The 17,308-nt window shown below is 39.1% G+C and overlaps 1 protein-coding gene across 5 annotated transcripts in view; it reads left to right on the top strand.

The window, feature by feature from the left end:
- LOC308343024 (protocadherin alpha-C2) overlaps positions 1-17,308 on the top strand; it is a gene marked incomplete at both ends in the record, with an annotated part of 206,533 nt that overhangs the window by 26,175 nt on the left and 163,050 nt on the right. The window contains one exon of one of the 5 annotated variants that reach the window (XM_080803822.1): positions 7,515-9,911. The exons of the other annotated variants lie outside the window; for them this stretch is intronic. Coding sequence (XP_080659948.1) covers positions 7,515-9,911 — 2,397 coding nt within the window. Of the gene's footprint in view, positions 1-7,514; positions 9,912-17,308 lie in introns of those variants that run through there. 5 annotated transcript variants of the gene reach the window in all.

Below are 17,308 nucleotides of genomic sequence, written 5' to 3'. Positions count from 1 at the left end.
TTTAATATTTATTATTTCCCTCTCTCTTCTTTTTATTTTAAATTATGGTTTTATACTTATTATCTCATCACTTCAGATGTAAGTTTTGTATTGGTACTAATTCATTTACTAAATACTACAGTTATTCTTAGAATTAATTTTAATTTGTGGCAGACAATCGCTTTGCAGAATGAATTTATTTCAGGAACATTCCTCTTTTTAAAGTTTTAAAAGTTGGCGTGAATAGATTACTTTTCTTTGCATGATAGAAATTGTTTCCCAAAATAAATTTTAATAAATATTTTTTCAGTCTTTCGGAAGTGTTGTAGGGAGGTACTTATATGACATATTTGGAGTTATTTACTTTCAAATCTCATATTAGTACTGCACTGAAATGTTTTAACGTTTTTGTGTCACTTTCCCTTTTCTTTTCCATTGAATATCAATTATTTTAATGTTTTTATTACACCAATTTAATTTCCTTTTTAAGTAATATTTGTACACTGAATGATTCCTTTAGGTTTCTCTAAATGGTTGGCTTTCGCATACTTATGATGAATTTGATATTTATGTTTTTTTTTAACTGTAGGAGTTTCATTTATTTTTTCATATGAAATACACTTACATGGTTTACAAAGTTTTAAAATGTTTCCCTTCCACCTCCAGTATCAAGCCACTTAATGTACCTTCTTGGACATTTCTAAGGTGTGTTTTTTTTAAAGTAATATCTACATCCAAGGTGGGGTTTGAACTCACAACTCCTAGACAAGAGTCACATGCTCTACTGCCTGCCAGGTGCCCATCTTCCTTGACTATTTCAAATGTTGCAATTTCTTGGTTATCTTCCCACAGATCTTTTCTTTATATACAAATAAACACTCCTCTTCTATTTTAAAACATATGGTCATATAGCTTTTCCTCTGTTTTACTTAATATATCTTGATAATCATGATGTAGCTTCTTGAGAATATGCCATATCACTTTTTCCAGATTTTTGGTGCCCCACTTTGCAGATATATCATCATTTTACCCCTTACTCTAACATCAACATTTAGTGGAACAATGATTACTTTTTCTCTAACTTGCCTTTTTTTTTTCAATTGACAAATTATTATATTGGTAAGAAGCAATTCTGAGCTCTCACAGTTGGGGAAATCTTAACATATTCAAATTAGACATTACTGGTATGGTTTTTTTTTTTTACAATGTTATGTCAGTTATATTTCAATTTTAAAAATGCATACCAAATTTCAAAGACAGTACAAAACTAAAAATGAAAAATATTTCATCAGTACATTTAAAAGTAATATGTACATGTTGAAATGGTAGTATTTGGGATACATTCAGTTAAATAAAATATCATATTAAAATTTCACCTACTTGTTTTTACTTTTTAAAAATGTGGCAACTGGGGTTCCTGGGTGGCTCAGTTGGTTGTGTGTCTGACTCTTGGTTTTGGCTTAGGTCATGATCTCAGGGTCTTGGGATGAGCCCTACCTCAGGCTGGGCACAGCGAGGAGCCTGCTCCAGATTCTCTCTCTCCCTCCCCCTACACTCCCCCTTGCATTTTCTCTAATAAAAAAACGGGGCTACTAAGGGACACCTGGCTGGCTCAGTAGGTAGAGTGCATGACCCTTGATCTCAGGGTTGTGAGTTTGAACCCCACATCAGGTGTAGAGATTATTTTTAAAATGTGACTCCTTGAATTTTTAATTACACATTGGCTTGCAGCGTATTTCTTGTGGAGCTTAACAACATGGAGTTCTTTCACCAACTTGGTAAGAGTAGACTGCATGAGATTCAGTAATCCCTCAAAAATTGTTTATACTCAGATAAGATGGAATCATTATCTAATACTATTATGTCTAAAATTCAATAACAAAATTCACCAGTAAAATTCTCCTAGACTTTTAAAATGGGTCTTGCTTTAGAACACAATGATGAGTTTATGTATGTATATATGTATGTATTGATATACAGTGTTATGTTAGTTTCAGATGTACAATAGATTCAGCATTTCTATACATTATTCAGTGCTCTTCAAGACAAGTGTACTCTTAATCTCCTTCACCTATTTCCCATCACCACCCCCCTCCACTCTGGTAACTATGTTTGTTCTCTATAGTTAAGAGTCTGTTTCTTGGTTTGTCCCTTTTTTTCTTCATTTGTTTTCTTTCTTAAATTCCACAATATGAGTGAAATCACATGTTATTTGTCTTTCTCTGACTTATTTCACTTAGCATTATACTCTCTAGATCCATCCATGTTGTTGCTAATGGCAAGATATTTTCTTTTTTGTGGGTGAGTGATATTTAATTCTACACACACACACACACACACACACACACACACACACACCCCACATCTTCTTTATCCATTCCTCTTTTGATGATCACTTGAGACGCTTTGTAATTTGGCTATTATAATTAGTCCTGCAGTAAACATAGGGGTGCATATATCCCTTCAGTATAGTGTTTATATTCTTTGGGTAAATACCCAGTAGTGGAATTACTGGATCATAATGGCAGCTCTATTTTTAATATTTGAGGAACCTCCATACAGTCTTCCATAAGTGGCTGCGCCAGTTTGCATTCTCAACAGGAGTGCATGAGTGTCCCTTTTCCTCCATATTCTAGATAACACCTGTTGTTTCTTGTGTTCATTTTAGCCATTCTGACAGGTGTGAGGTGATATCTCATTGTCATTTTGATTTGCATTACCCTGAGGAAGAGTGATGTTGAGCATCGTTTTATGTGTCTGTTGGCCATCCGGATATCTTCTTTGAAGAAATGTCTATGTTCATGTCTTCTGCCCAGTTTTAATTGGATTATTTGTTTTTTAGGTGTTGAGTTGTCTAAGTTCTTTATATTTTTGGATACTAACCCTTTATTGGATGTGTCATTTGCCAATATCTTCTCCCATTCAGTTGGTCGTCCTTTAGTTTTGTTGACAGTTTCCTTTGCTATGGAGAAGGTTTTTATTTTGATGTAGTCCCAATAGTTTAATTTTACTTTTGTTTTCCTGGCCTCAGGAGGCATATCTAGAAAAATGTTGCATTGGCCAATGTAAGAGAAATTAATGCCTGTGCTCTTTATTGGGATTTATTGTTGCTTTTTGTTGTCAGATTTAAAAAAAAAAGGTACCACGATACAAAATCCCTATTGAGTTTGTTGTTTACCAATACAATTCTTTATAACAAAGTTGTAAGTTTGACTTTACCATAGGCAAGAGCAGTCTCTATCTCAAAAAACAATGTGGGTCTAGCAGATAATAAATGGCCCACATTTCATGTGATAAAAATTCAATTTCTTTTTTATTAGTTTGGCTATTTCTTGCATTCTCTACACGTTTTTAATTGTATAAATTATTTAATGTATAAATTATATAAATACACGTGTATCATACTATTTAAGTATTTCTAGTACTCTATTACTTTGAGGAAGTCCTGTACATTGAGAGGGAGTTCTCACCACTAAATTTGTAGTTAACACTTGTCAGCTTTTGAAAAAATTAAGTTAATTTATTTTTAAAATATAAACTCTTTGATTTATATTATAACTAAAATATTTCTTTGCTGGAAGAGGAAGCTGTCCATAAATTGACCAAAGTTTTTCTCTACATACTCTTTTTCCTTGACTGGAATGAAGTATTTGAGTAAATAAATGAACAAAAATATAAGCTGTTTCTTATGAGAGGACCAATATTTTCCTTTTCCATGTTTATTTTACAGGAAAGATTTCAGTAAAATTGCATAATTTTCTACTGGGAGCCAATAAACAGGATTATTACAAGAGTCCCAATAAACTAGATTATATATCACTCTTCTAGAAATTGTAATAGAGATTTGATAGTTAACTCTAATTAGCTAATTTTATTTATTTTTTATTTTTTTAAAGATTTTATCTATTTATTTGACAGAGAGAGATCACAAGTAGGCAGAGCAGCAGCCAGAGAGAGAGGGGGAAGCAGGCTCCCTGCTGAGCAGAGAACCCGATGCAGGGCTTGATCCCAGGACCCTGGGATCATGACCTGAGCTGAGGGCAAAGGCTTAACCCACTGAGGCACCCAAAAATAGCACCCCTATTTTTACTTTTTTAAAAAGATTTTAATTATTTATTTGGTAGAGAGAAAAAGAGAAGGGACACGAGTGGGGGGAGCAAGGGGCAGTGGGAGAGGGAGAAGCAGACTCCCTGCTGAGCAGGGAGTCCCACAAGGGTGCTCAATCTTAAGGATCATGACCTGAGCAGAAGTCAGATGATTAACTGACTGAGCCCCCAGGCACCCCTAATTAGGTAATTTTAAAGTTGAAATTCAAAGGCACTCTTCACATAGAGCCAAATTTATGTAAAATCTTAACCACTATATAGAGTATCCAAAATCTATAAAGAACTCAAACTCAAGACCCAAAGAACAAATAATCCGATCAAGAAATGGGCAGAAGACATGAACAGACTTTCCTGCAAAGAAGACATCCAAATGGCCAACAGACACATGAAAAGGTGCTCACCATCACTCAGCATCAGGGAAATAAAGATCAAAATCACAAAGAGAGATACCACTTCACACCAGTCAGAATGGCTAAAATTAACCAGTCAGGAAATGACAGATGTTGGCGAGGATGTGGAGAAGTGAGAACCCTCCTGCACTGTTGGTGGGAACGCAAGCTGGTGCAGCCACTCTGGAAAACAGTATGGACTTTCCTCAAAAAGTTGAAAATAGAGCTACCCTATGACCCAGCAATTGCATTACTGGATATTTACCTTAAGGATACAAATGTAGTGATCTGAAAGGGCACGAGCACCCGAATGTTTATAGCAGCAATGTCCACAATAGCCAAATGATGGAAAGAACCCAGATGTCCCTCAACAGATGAATGGATAAAGAAGATGTGGTATATATATACAATGGAATACTATGCAGCCATCAAAAAACCGAAATTCTGCCATTTGCAATGACGTGGATGGAACTAGAGGGTATTATGCCAAGTGAAATAAGTCAATCAGAGAGAGACAATTATCATATGATCTCCCTAATATGAGGAATTTGAGAGGCAGGGCAGAGGGTTGTGGGGAGTAGAGAGGGAAAAAATGAAACAAGATGGGACCGGAAGGAAGACAAACCATAAGAGACTCTTAATCTCAGGAAACAAACTGAGGGTTGCTGGGGTATTATGGGGAAAGGATAGGGTGGCTGGGTGATGGACTCTGGGGAGGGTATGTGCCATGGTGAGTGCTGTGAATTGTGTAAGACTGATGGTTCACAGACCTGTACCCCTGAAGCAAATAATACATTCCTTTAAAAAAAGGAAAAAAAAAAGAAAACTTTCAACAATAAGACTGCAAGTTAGGGGCACCTGGGTGACTCAGCTGGTTAAATGTCAGTCATGAAATTCCTGCCTTTAGTTCAATTCAATAATAGCTGTATTCCTGAAGATAAATATAGTGGTATGTGAAAAGACAGATGGACTGTTGATAGACTTTGAATAAGGCTGGTAAGGGAGGAGGACTAATAAAAAATTCATGGGGTGCCTGGGTGGCTCAGTGTGTAAAGCCTCTGCCTTCAGCTCGGGTCAAGATCCCAGGACCTGGGATCAAGCCCCACATCAGGCTCTCCGCTCAGCAGGGAGACTGCTTCCTCCTCTCTCTCTCTTTCTCTGCCTGCCTCTACTTGTGATCTCTATCTGTCAAATAAATAAATAAAATCTTAAAAAAATTCATGTAGGTGATGTGTAGAATGTTCATGCCATTAAAATAAAATGAGATTTTCAAGAGTTTGAATTTGTGGGTTAGTAATGATATCTACATAATCTTCAAATTGTAATCAAATTATTTTCTGAGAGTCATCAGCATGCATGGGTGAAAATGATAATTAGAACCATTAGAAAGGGGGGGTACCTTCGTGGCTCAGTGGGGTTATGTGTCTACCTTTGGCTCCAGTCATGATCCCAGGGTCCTGGGATCCAGCCCCAAGTCTGGCTTCCTGCTCAGTGGGGAGCCTGCTTCTCCCTCTCCCTTTGCCCCTCCCCGCTGCTTGCTCCTACTCGCTTTGTCTCTCTTTCTCTCTCTCTCTCTTGCTCTCTTACTCTCACTCGGCTGTCTCTTTCTCTCAAAATTAAAAAAAAAATTAAAAAAAAAAAGAGAACCATAGAAAGTGGGGGGAGGAAGATGTGCGTTTGGGAATACCTTCAGTAAAAGTCTCATTTGAAACATTGAGAGTGGATGAGACATTTAATGGAAAGCCTATACAAAGTTAAGATTGAGAGAAAAGGATAAACTCATTCAGGAGCAGCTGAAGAATCAGAGCCTGAAAGTATGACGGGTAGATATTCCACTAGAATTTGCAGTGATGAAGTATGTGAAGGAGAATTTTTTGAGAGGGAGGCCCGGTATAAAGTGTGGGAAAATTTGGAAATGCTGTAAAGAATATGCACTAAAAATTTCATCTTCCATTATTAAGTAAAAGAAAAAGCCTTAGGAGTGTTTGATATACATCAAAGAAAAAATGGACTTAAACAATCCATAAGGTTTTAAAACTGTGGATAAAATTTGTTAATTTAAAATTATATTCCATTCTTGGGACGCCTGGGTGGCTCAGTTGGTTAAGTGGCTGCCTTCGGCTCAGGTCATGATCCCAGCATCCTGGGATCAAGTCCCACATCAGGCTCCTTGCTCAGCAGGGAGTCTGCTTCTCCCTCTGCCTCTGCCTGCCACTCTGTCTGCCTGTGCTCACTTTCCGACAAATAAATAAATAAAATCTTTTAAAAAATTATATTCCATTCTTTTCTCAGAGCAAAATATAATAGCATGTCCTAGAACAGAAATATATACACATGTTTCTTCTCTACACAAAGAGTGTAGTATAGTTTGCACTTCTAATTCCCAGACCTACTTCAGATCACAAGTTTTCTGAACTGGCTGATAACAGTAATCAAATTATTAGGAGAGAAGTTGTTTTGCTAAGAATTATCTAATCCCTCACCCTACTCTAAATTAATAAAAGAAATCAGACAAGGTGAAACTGGCTCTGCAAATTATGAACATAAGGATATTTACTATTAAATTAAGGCAAAATAAGAATTTGGGCGGGGGGGCGGGTGGTGGTGGTGCCTGGATGGCTCAGTCCTAAAGCATCTGCCTTTGGTGGACCCCAGGGTCCTGGAATCGAGCCCCGCGCTGGGCTCCCTGCTTAGCAAGCTTGATTCTCCCTCCCCAATCTCCTTGATTGTTCTTTCTCTCTCTGTGTCAAATAAACAAATGAAATCTTAAAAAAAATTTTTTTTAACTTAAAGAACTACAGCTTAGTGCGGTTATGTGAATTCATTTCTTACCCTTTGTAGCCGCATGATGTCGCTGTCTACCATGAAGTCAATCTAGTTATTACAGTATGCAAAATCCATTCCTCCTATTACCGATTAGTTCCATGAGTGCTCAGTGATGGCAGGCCCAGAAGAATTGGATTAACAGACTCGGGATCGCACAAATTTTATCTTAGTTGCGAGACAAGATCTTCTGATGGAAATAAAACAAGTATTTGACATGATTATTACCCTGGAAAGCCGACTGGGATCTCAGTATCTGCTGCTCTCGCTTCTGCTCCTTGCAGCGTGGGAGGAGGGCAGCGGCCAGGTTCATTACTCGGTCCTGGAGGAGGCCAAACACGGTACCTTCGTGGGCCGCATCGCCCAGGACTTGGGGCTGGAGCTGGCAGAGCTGGTGCCACGCCTGTTCCGGGTGGCGTCCAAAGGCCACGGGGACCTTCTGGAGGTAAATCTACAGAATGGCATTTTGTTTGTGAATTCTCGGATCGACCGGGAGGAGCTGTGCGGGCGGAGCGCGGAGTGTAGCATCCACCTGGAGGTGATCGTGGACAGGCCGCTGCAGGTTTTCCATGTGGAGGTGGAGGTGAAGGACATTAACGACAACGCGCCAGTGTTTCGTTTAAAGGAACAAAGAGTGCTAATTTACGAATCAAGGCTGCCAGATTCTCTGTTTCCACTGGAGGGCGCGTCAGATGAGGATGTTGGCTCGAATTCCCTCTTAACCTATAAACTCAGCTCCAGCGAATACTTCGCCTTAGGTGTGAAAACCAACAGTGATGACAATACACAAATTGGGCTCGTGTTAAGGAAATCCTTGGACAGAGAGGAAGCTCCCGAACATAACTTACTGCTGACAGCCACTGACGAAGGCAAACCTGAACTCACTGGCTCTGTTCAGCTGCTGGTCACTGTGCTGGACGTGAATGACAATGCTCCCAGTTTCGAACAGACTGAATATGAAGTAAGGATCTTCGAAAACTCTGGCAACGGAACAACAGTCATCAGACTGAATGCTTCTGATCGGGATGAAGGAGTGAATGGGGAAATTTCATATTCTTTCAATAGTCTTGTTCCAACCACGGTTAGAGACCAGTTTAGAATAGATCCAAATACTGGAGAAATAGTAACTAAAGGGAATTTAGATTTTGAAAAATTAAATTTATACAAAATTCGTGTTGACGCGACAGACAAAGGCCACCCACCCATGGCTGGACATTGCACTGTTTTATTGAAGGTTTTGGATAAAAATGATAACGTCCCTCAGATTGCATTGACTTCCTTATCCTTGCCTATCCGAGAGGACGCTCAATCAGGTACTGTTATTGCCCTAATTAGCGTGTCAGATCTCGACATCGGTGCCAACGGGCAAGTGACCTGCTCACTAACACCCCATGTCCCCTTCAAGCTGGTGTCCACCTTCAAGAACTACTATTCGCTGGTGCTGGACAGCGCCTTGGATCGCGAGAGCGTGTCGAACTATGAGCTGGTGGTGACAGCGCGGGACGCAGGCTCGCCTCCGCTCTCCGCCACGGCCAGCGTGTCCGTGGAAGTGGCGGACGTGAACGACAACGCGCCGGCGTTCGCGCAGCCCGAGTACACGGTGTTCGTGAGGGAGAACAACCAGCCCGGCTGCCACATCTTCACGGTGTCGGCGCGGGACGCGGACGCGCAGGAGAACGCGCTGGTGTCCTACTCGCTGGTGGAGCGGCGCGTGGGCGAGCGTGCGCTGTCGAGCTACGTGTCGGTGCACGCGGAGAGCGGCAAGGTGTACGCGCTGCAGCCGCTGGACCACGAGGAGCTGGAGCTGCTGCAGTTCCAAGTGAGCGCGCGCGACGCGGGCGTGCCTCCGCTGGGCAGCAACGTGACGCTGCAGGTGTTCGTGCTGGACGAGAACGACAACGCGCCCGCGCTGCTGCCGCGGCCTGGCGCGGGCGGCGCGGGCGGCGCGCTGAGCGAGCTGGTGTCGCGGTCGGTGGGCGCGGGCCACGTGGTGGCGAAGGTGCGCGCGGTGGACGCGGATTCCGGCTACAACGCGTGGCTGTCGTTCGAGCTGCAGCCGGCGGCGGGGGCCGCGCGCAGCCCGTTCCGCGTGGCGCTGTACACGGGCGAGATCAGCACGACGCGCCCGCTGGACGAGGCGGACCCGCCGCGCCAGCGCCTGCTGGTGCTGGTCAAGGACCACGGCGAGCCGGCGCTGACGGCCACGGCCACCGTGCTGCTGTCGCTGGTGGAGAGCGGCCAGGCGCCAAAGGCGTCGTCGCGGGTGTTGGCGGGCGCCGCTGGCGCCGAGACGGCGCTGGTGGACGTCAACGTGTACCTGATCGTCGCCATCTGCGCGGTGTCCAGCCTGCTGGTGCTCACGCTGCTGCTGTACACGGCGCTGCGGTGCTCGGCTCCGCCCAGGGAGGGCGCGTGCGGGCCTGGGAAGCCCACGCTCGTGTGCTCCAGCGCGGTGGGGAGCTGGTCGTACTCGCAGCAGAGGCGGCAGCGGGTGTGCTCTGGGGAGGGCGCGCCCAAGACCGACCTCATGGCCTTCAGTCCTAGTCATCCACCCTGTCTGGTAGTGGGTGATATGAGCGAGCAACAGGATTTAAATGATGAGCATTGTGCCAAGGTAAGTGTGAATTTTCAAAATTACCAGTTACATATAGATGAAATAGTAAATCGTTTCCCTAGAATTTTTCTTTACATTATTCATTTTTAAAAAATTTGAATACATTTTCTTAAGATAATCTGTTCATTTTTCTGTTAAGTATTGTAATCTATTTAGTTTGTTATTAGTCTTAAACTGGAATCAGACATTCATCTATTTGTGGTGCATTTTTAATATGCATAAGTAGTAGCATTTTTCTAATTATTATGTAGAATTTTCATTTCTTTGCATTTGATCCAAATAGTGGTTAAATAGAAATTCAAGGGAACTTGCACTTTGATCAAGTAAATTCATATAAAATCTATATTCTTCAGACACTGCACATCTCTTATGTGAATTTTATTTGGTGTGTTGCTTTTCATGGATATATTTCTTCTTCTTCTTCTTCTTCTTCTTCTTCTTCTTCTTCTTCTTCTTCTTCTTCTTCTTCTTCTCCTCCTCCTCCTCCTCCTCCTCCTCCTCCTCCTCCTCCTCCTTCTTCTTTTTGATATTTCTTCTTTTTAAAAAAGTTTTTATTTGGGTGCCTGGGTGGCTCAGTTGGTTAAGTGTGTGCCTTCCACTCAGATCATGATCCCAGGGTCCTGGGATCAAGTTCCCATTGGGCTCCCTACTTGCTTGCTGTCTCTATCTCAAAAATAAATAAAGATTAAAACAAGTTTTTATTTAAATTCCAGTTAGTTAACATACAGTGTTATGTTAGTTTGATGTGTACAGTTTAGTGATTCAGCACTTTCATACAACATCCGGGGTTCATCAAAAGTAGACTTCCTTAATCCGGGTCATCTATTTAATCCATCACTCACCCACCTCCCTTCTGATAAGCATCAGTTTGTTCTCCATGGTTAAGAGTCTGTTTCTTGGTTTGCCTCTCTCCCTCTTTCTCTTTCGCTCTTTTTTCCCCTTTGCTGATTTGTTTTGTTTCTTAAATTCCACATATGAGTGAAATCATATGGCATTTGTCTTTCTCTGAGTTATTTTGCTTAGCATGATACTCTCTAGCTTCACCCACGTTATTGAAAATGGCAAGATAGTATTCCTTTTTATGTGGAGTTATATTCCATTGTGTATATATATGTATATTAACAAATATATATATCACATTTTCTTATCCATTCATCAGTCACTGGACACCTGGGCTGTTTCCATTTTTGGCTATTGTGCATAATGCTGTTATAAACATCAGGGTGCACGTATCCCTTTGAATTAGTATTTTTGGACCCTTTGGGTAAATACCCAGTAGTGCAATTGCTAAATCATAGGTTAGTTCTGTTTTTAACTTTCGAGGAACCTCCATTCTGTTTTCCAGAATTGGTTGCACCAGTTTTCATTTCCACCTACACTGAAAGGGAGTTCCTCTTTTTTCCCGGTCCTGGCCAACACCTGTTGTTTCTTGTGTTGCTGGTTTTAGCCATTGTGACAGGTGTGATGTGATATTTCATTGTAGTTTTGATTTGTATTTCCCTGATGATTAGTGACATTGGTTATTTTGTTGACACATATATGTCTTTGAAAAAATGTCTATTCGTGTCGTCTGCCTATTTTTAAGTGGATTTTTCATTTTTGGGTGTTGAGTTTTACAATACTTAATGTATTTTGGATACCAACCCTTTATCAGATGTGTAATTTGCTAATATCTTCTCCCATTCTGTAAATTGCCTTTTAGTTTTGTTGATTGACTCCTTCACTATGTAGGAGCTTTTTATCTTGATGAAGTCCCAATAGTTTTTGTTTTTGTTTCTCTTGCCTCAGGAGATATATCTAGAAAGAAATTGCTATGCCCATGTCAAAGATGTTACCGCTTGTGTTCTCTAGGATTTTTATGGTTTCAAGTCTCACATTTAGGTCTGTAATCCACTTTGAATTTATTTTTGTGTATTATTTTATGTAAGAAAATGGTCTGGTTTCATTCTTTTGCATGTTGCTATCCAGTTTTTCCAATACCATTTGTTGAAGAGACTGTCTTTTTCCCACTGGATATTCGTTCCTGCTTTGTTGAAGATTAATTGACCATATGGTTGTGTGTTCATTTCTGGGTTTCCTATTGTGTTCTGTTGGTCTCCGTGTCTGCTTTTGTGCCAAAACCATACTGTTTTGATCATTACAGCTTTGTAATATAATTCGAAGTCCACAACTGTGATGCCTCCAGCTTTGCTCTTCAAGCTTGCTTTGGCTATTCAGGGTCTCTTTTGTTCCATACAAATGATAGGATTGTTTTTTCTAGCTGCGTGAAGAATGCTGCTGATATTTTGATAGGGACTGCATTAGATTGCTTTGGGTAGTACTGACATTTTAACAATATTTGTTATTTCAATCTATGAGTAGGAGATATCTTTATATTTTTGTCATCTTCAATTTCTTCCATCAATGTTTTACAGTTTTCAGAGTACATGTCTTTTACCCTTTTGGTTAGGTTTATTCCTAGGTATCTTAATGTTCTTGGTGCAGTTGTAAATGGGATTGATTACTTAATTTCTTTCTGCTGCTTCATTACTTGGTATATAGAAATGCAACAGATTTCTGTATGTTGAATTTATATTTTGCGACTCCAATGAATTCATTTATCAGTTCTAGAATTTTTTTGGTGACATCTGTTGGGTTTTCTATATAAGGTATCATGTCACCTGCAAATAATGAAAATTTTACTTCTTCCTTGTTGCTTTGGATGCCTTTTATTTCCTTTCATTTTCTAATTGCTGTTTGGGACTTTCAGTACCGCATTAAGTAACAGTGGTAAGAGTGGACATCCTTGTCTTGTTCTTGACCATAGAGGAAAAACTATCAGTTTTTTCTCATTAGGATGATACTAGCTGTGGGTTTTTCATAGATGACCTTTATTATGTTGAGGTATGTGTCCTCTAAACCTACTTTGTTGAGAGTCTTTATCATGTACTTTGTTGGATGCTTTTTCTGCATCTACTGAAAGGATCATATGGTTCTTATTTTTTCTTTTGTTAGTGTTGTGTATCATGTTGACTGATTTGTAAAAATTGAACCACTCTTTCAGCCCAGAACTAAATATTAATTGATCATGGTGGATGATTTTTTTAATGTATTGTTGGATTTCGTTTGCTAATATTTTATTGAGAATTTTTGTATCCATGTCCATCAGGAATATTGGCCTGTAGTTCTCTTCTTTTGTGGAGTCTTTATCTGGTTTTGGCATGAGGGTAATGCTAGCCTCACAGAATGAGATTGGAAATTTTCCTTCCTATTCTATTTTTTGGAATAGTTTGGGTAGAATAGGTATTAACTCTTCTTTAAATGTTTGGCAGAATTTGCTTTGAAGCCTTGTGACCCTGGACTTTGTTGGGAGTTTTTGATTATGGATTCAATTTCTTTACTGGTTATTGGTCTGTTCAAGTTTTCTATTTCTTCCTGTGTCAGTTTTGGTAGTTTCTATGTTTCTAGGAATTTATCCATCTCTTCCACGTTGTCCAATTTGTTGGCATATGGTTTTTCATAATATTCTCTTGTAATTGTTTATATTTCTGTGGTGGTGGTTGTTATTTCTTCTCTCTCATTTGTGATTTTTTTCATTTGGGTCCTTTTGTTTTTGCTAAGTCTGGCTGAGAGTTTATCAATTTTATTAATTTTTTTGAAGAACCTACTTCTGGTTTCATTGATCTGTTCTATTGCTTTTTTAGTTTCTTTGTCATTTATTTTCTTTAATGTTTATTATTTCCTTGTTTCTCCTGGCTTTGGACTTCATTTGTTGTTCTTTCCTAGCTCTTTAAGGTGTAAGTTTAGGCTATTTATTTGAGATTTTTCTTGCTTCTTGAGTTAGGCCTGTATTACTATATACTTGCCTCTTAAGACAGCTTTTGCTGCATCCCAAAGGTTTTGGACCATCGTGTTTTAATTTTCACTTGTTTCCATGTACTTTTTTAAAAAATCTTTTCTTTGATTTCCTGGTTGAGTCATCCATTGTTTAGTAACATATTGTTTAACCTCCATGTATTTGTGGTCTTTCCAAATGTTTTCTTATGGTTGACTTGTAGTACCATAGTGTTGTGGTTAGGAAAGGTGCATGGTATGATTTCAATCTTTCTGTATTTGTTAAGGACTGATTTATGACCCACTATGTGACCTGTTCTGGAGAATGTCAAGCCCCACATCAGGCTCCACACTCAATGTGGAGTCTGCTTGAGATTTTCTTTCTCCCTAAATAAATAAATAAATAAATAAAATCTTTTTTTAAAAATGGAGTTGTTTTCTCTGAGAGAATATGGAACATGATGGGCATTCCTGGGAACAGACAAACTTAAGTAAATATGTACACAAAAAATTCCAATGTGTCTAGAAACAGAATAGTCTGCTTTGGTCAAAACATATGGTTCTTACAGGAAAGAGTATGAGATAAGGCAGGAAAAGTAACATGTGAAAAAGGGTTTGGATAAGTTAGAGTACTAGACTAAGAATTTTTTAAAAAGATTTTATTTATTTATTTGACAGACAAGTAGGCAGAGAGGCAGGCAGAGAGAGAGAGAGAGAGGAGGAAGCAGGCTCCCCGCTGAGCAGAGAGCCTGATGAGGGGCTTGATCCCAGGACCCTGGGATCACGACCCAAGCTGAAAGCAGAGGCTTTTAACCTAACCCACTGAGCCACCCAGGCGCCCCTAGACTAAAATTTTGACCCACCTCTAAAGTCATCTGAAAACTAAAAGTGTGAAGCAACAGGAATAAAAGGTGTATTTCAGGAAGATTTAGTGAAGGATAAATGGTGTTGTGGCAAAATAACACAATAAGAAGCTATTGAAATAATCCAGGGTAGCAGCAATATTTAGACCTCATTTAGGCAGAGTCAGGAGGCAGAAGCACTATGGAGGGCCAAAAGGTTGTGGAGCCTCATGCTGGGCTGTTTGGTGGCCTCTAAGTAGTGCCCCCTTTGAGAATGCCATCCCACAGCAAGGAAGTCTCAGATGTTCTTGTGGCCCTGGTGACTAGTACTGAACATAGTTGGAACAGAAAATTGGAACATGGCAACAAACCCTTCAGGACAAGGTTTTCAAAACAAAAACAGAGCTGCAATCTTGGCAGAAATGGGCAACAAGGAAAGAAAATTCCTAGTGTAACCAATCTTCAACCAGATCATCCTTGAGCTAACAATGCCCTCTCTTAAGAAGGACTTTCAGGGGCACCTGGGTGGCTTAGTCAGTTAAGCGTCTGACTCTTAATTTCAGCTGAGGTCATGATCACAGGGTCGTGAGATGGAGCCCAGTGTGGGGCTTGCTTAAGATTCCCTCTCTCCCTCTCCCTCTGCCCTTGCCCACCCATGCTTTGTGTGCACATGCTCCTTCTCTGAAAAAAAAAAAAAAAAAAAAAAAAAAAGACTTCCAGGTCATGTGAGCAGCAGCATATAACAACCCAGCAAAAAGTGAGTTTGCAGCATGCATGCACACGTTTGTCTGGATGCTTCATAACTCAAGATTCTGCATTTGGAATCATATTCTTCCTCTTTTACCTCTCCCTGACCTAGAATTAAGGAAATATTTGTAATGAAAGTGACTGTAATATCAAATGCACAAACAACTATCATCCAGATACTATCATTTAGAATTGAATTCAGTGACTTCCAGAATTTTATTGAACATTCATAATTTTTGCTTATTTAATAGAAGGGTATGTGTAAGTCAAAACAGAAAAGAAGGGTCACCAGGATGATGTAAGCTTTGGAAGTGGTATTATCTGAGTGACTGATTATGTTACTTATGGCTGTAAATTTTATGTAATAAACCTTGATTTTTTAACTCTAAATTAGGCTCTGATTTGGATGGTCACATAATTCACTCCTGCACCCCCAACTAGTTGGACTAATATGTCCACAATAGACTTTCAAGAACCGTTTATAGTACTTAACTTTAAACAAATGAGGATTCTTTAAAAATGTGAACCAGTAGACTTAAATTAGTTCATATTTATATATAAAAATATATATTAAATATAATATATTAATATATTTATTATTATTTAATTATTTATTAATATATTTATAAATAAATATATATATATAATATATATTTTTTATAGTATTCATATTTATTGTTTATAGAACAGATATCAATGTACCTTTTGAGTTTATTTATTTTTTAAATCTTTTTTTTTAAGATTTTTATTTATTTATTTGACAGAGGGAGATCACAAGTAGGCAGAGAGACAGGCAGAGAGAGAGAGGAGGAAGCAGGCTCCCCGCTGAGCAGAGAGCCCGATGCGGGGCTCGATCCCAGGACCCCGAGATCATGACCTGAGCCGAAGGCGGAGGCTTAACCCACTGAGCCACCCAGGCGCCCCTCCTTTTGAGTTTATAGTCAACATACCATCTTGAAATACTGTTTAACTCACAACTAGCTCCCCTCTTCTCCATTTTAAAAGGAAATCTAAGTTAAGACTAAGACTACCAACCAATCTTAAACATTTTTATAAAGCTACACCACTTAAAGTTATATGACTAAATGGTATTAATGACAATTAGTTTTGAGAAATGTGGTTTTGAAAATTCTACCTTTTATTTAGTGTTACTACATAAATGGTATGCTTCTGTGTTTTTATTGTCAATTTTTTGCTAATTGAAAACATATACAAGTTGAAAAAAACTCATTTAGGCAGGTATCAAAACTGGAAAGCAATATGGGTGTAATGGAAACACAAGAATGAAACATTCAAGAAAATTTGCTCTGTGAAGTAAAATTAAAAAGGATAAAATACCTCAAACTTGATTAAAGGACTGCTCTAAGTCTGACAAATGAGCACCAACATTTATCTAATGAAATAAATTTGTTATGAAATAAGAATCCAAGTTAAATTGGAGGTTATAAAAAACAGGTAGATATTCATAAAATGTGGAGCTTAGAAAGGATGGAAAGAATAAAGAGGTAAGAACGATGAACTTTTGGAACAAGGTTTATAACTTCTGATGAAAAGAGAAATTCAGAATACTTCCTCCATGCAAAATTCATTTAATACAAATGATTCTTCTTCAAAGATTCCCTAAACCTTCTATTATTGAATTTTTTCAGAAGTATATGAATTAGTTGCTTATATCCCTTGATTCCTAAAAACAAACAAATAACGCTTCTAAGTTTTTCTTCCACTAGTAAATATTTGAGATCTTGGATTCCTAAGAGGGACCAAGAGTTCTCTTAACAGAAACCTAAGAAAATGGAGTAACCTGAACTCTGAACAAAATATTTTAAAATATTTTAGTGTTCCTGCCGTGATTCACTTTATTGTCAGATTTTTATTTTTATTTTAAAACTGTAAGAAATGTGTTTTCAAGGCATAAGGAGACCACAGTAATGGTCACACTAAAGATTTAGAAGTTAAGTTTCTTACTGCTTTCAGTAAGCATGGGAATTGTGGTCC

Source organism: Martes martes (assembly GCF_963455335.1).
Source record: "Martes martes genome assembly, chromosome: 5".
NCBI lineage: Eukaryota > Metazoa > Chordata > Mammalia > Carnivora > Mustelidae > Martes > Martes martes.
Note: the sequence above shows the minus strand (reverse complement) of the source record. Positions and strands in the feature narration are given on the sequence as shown.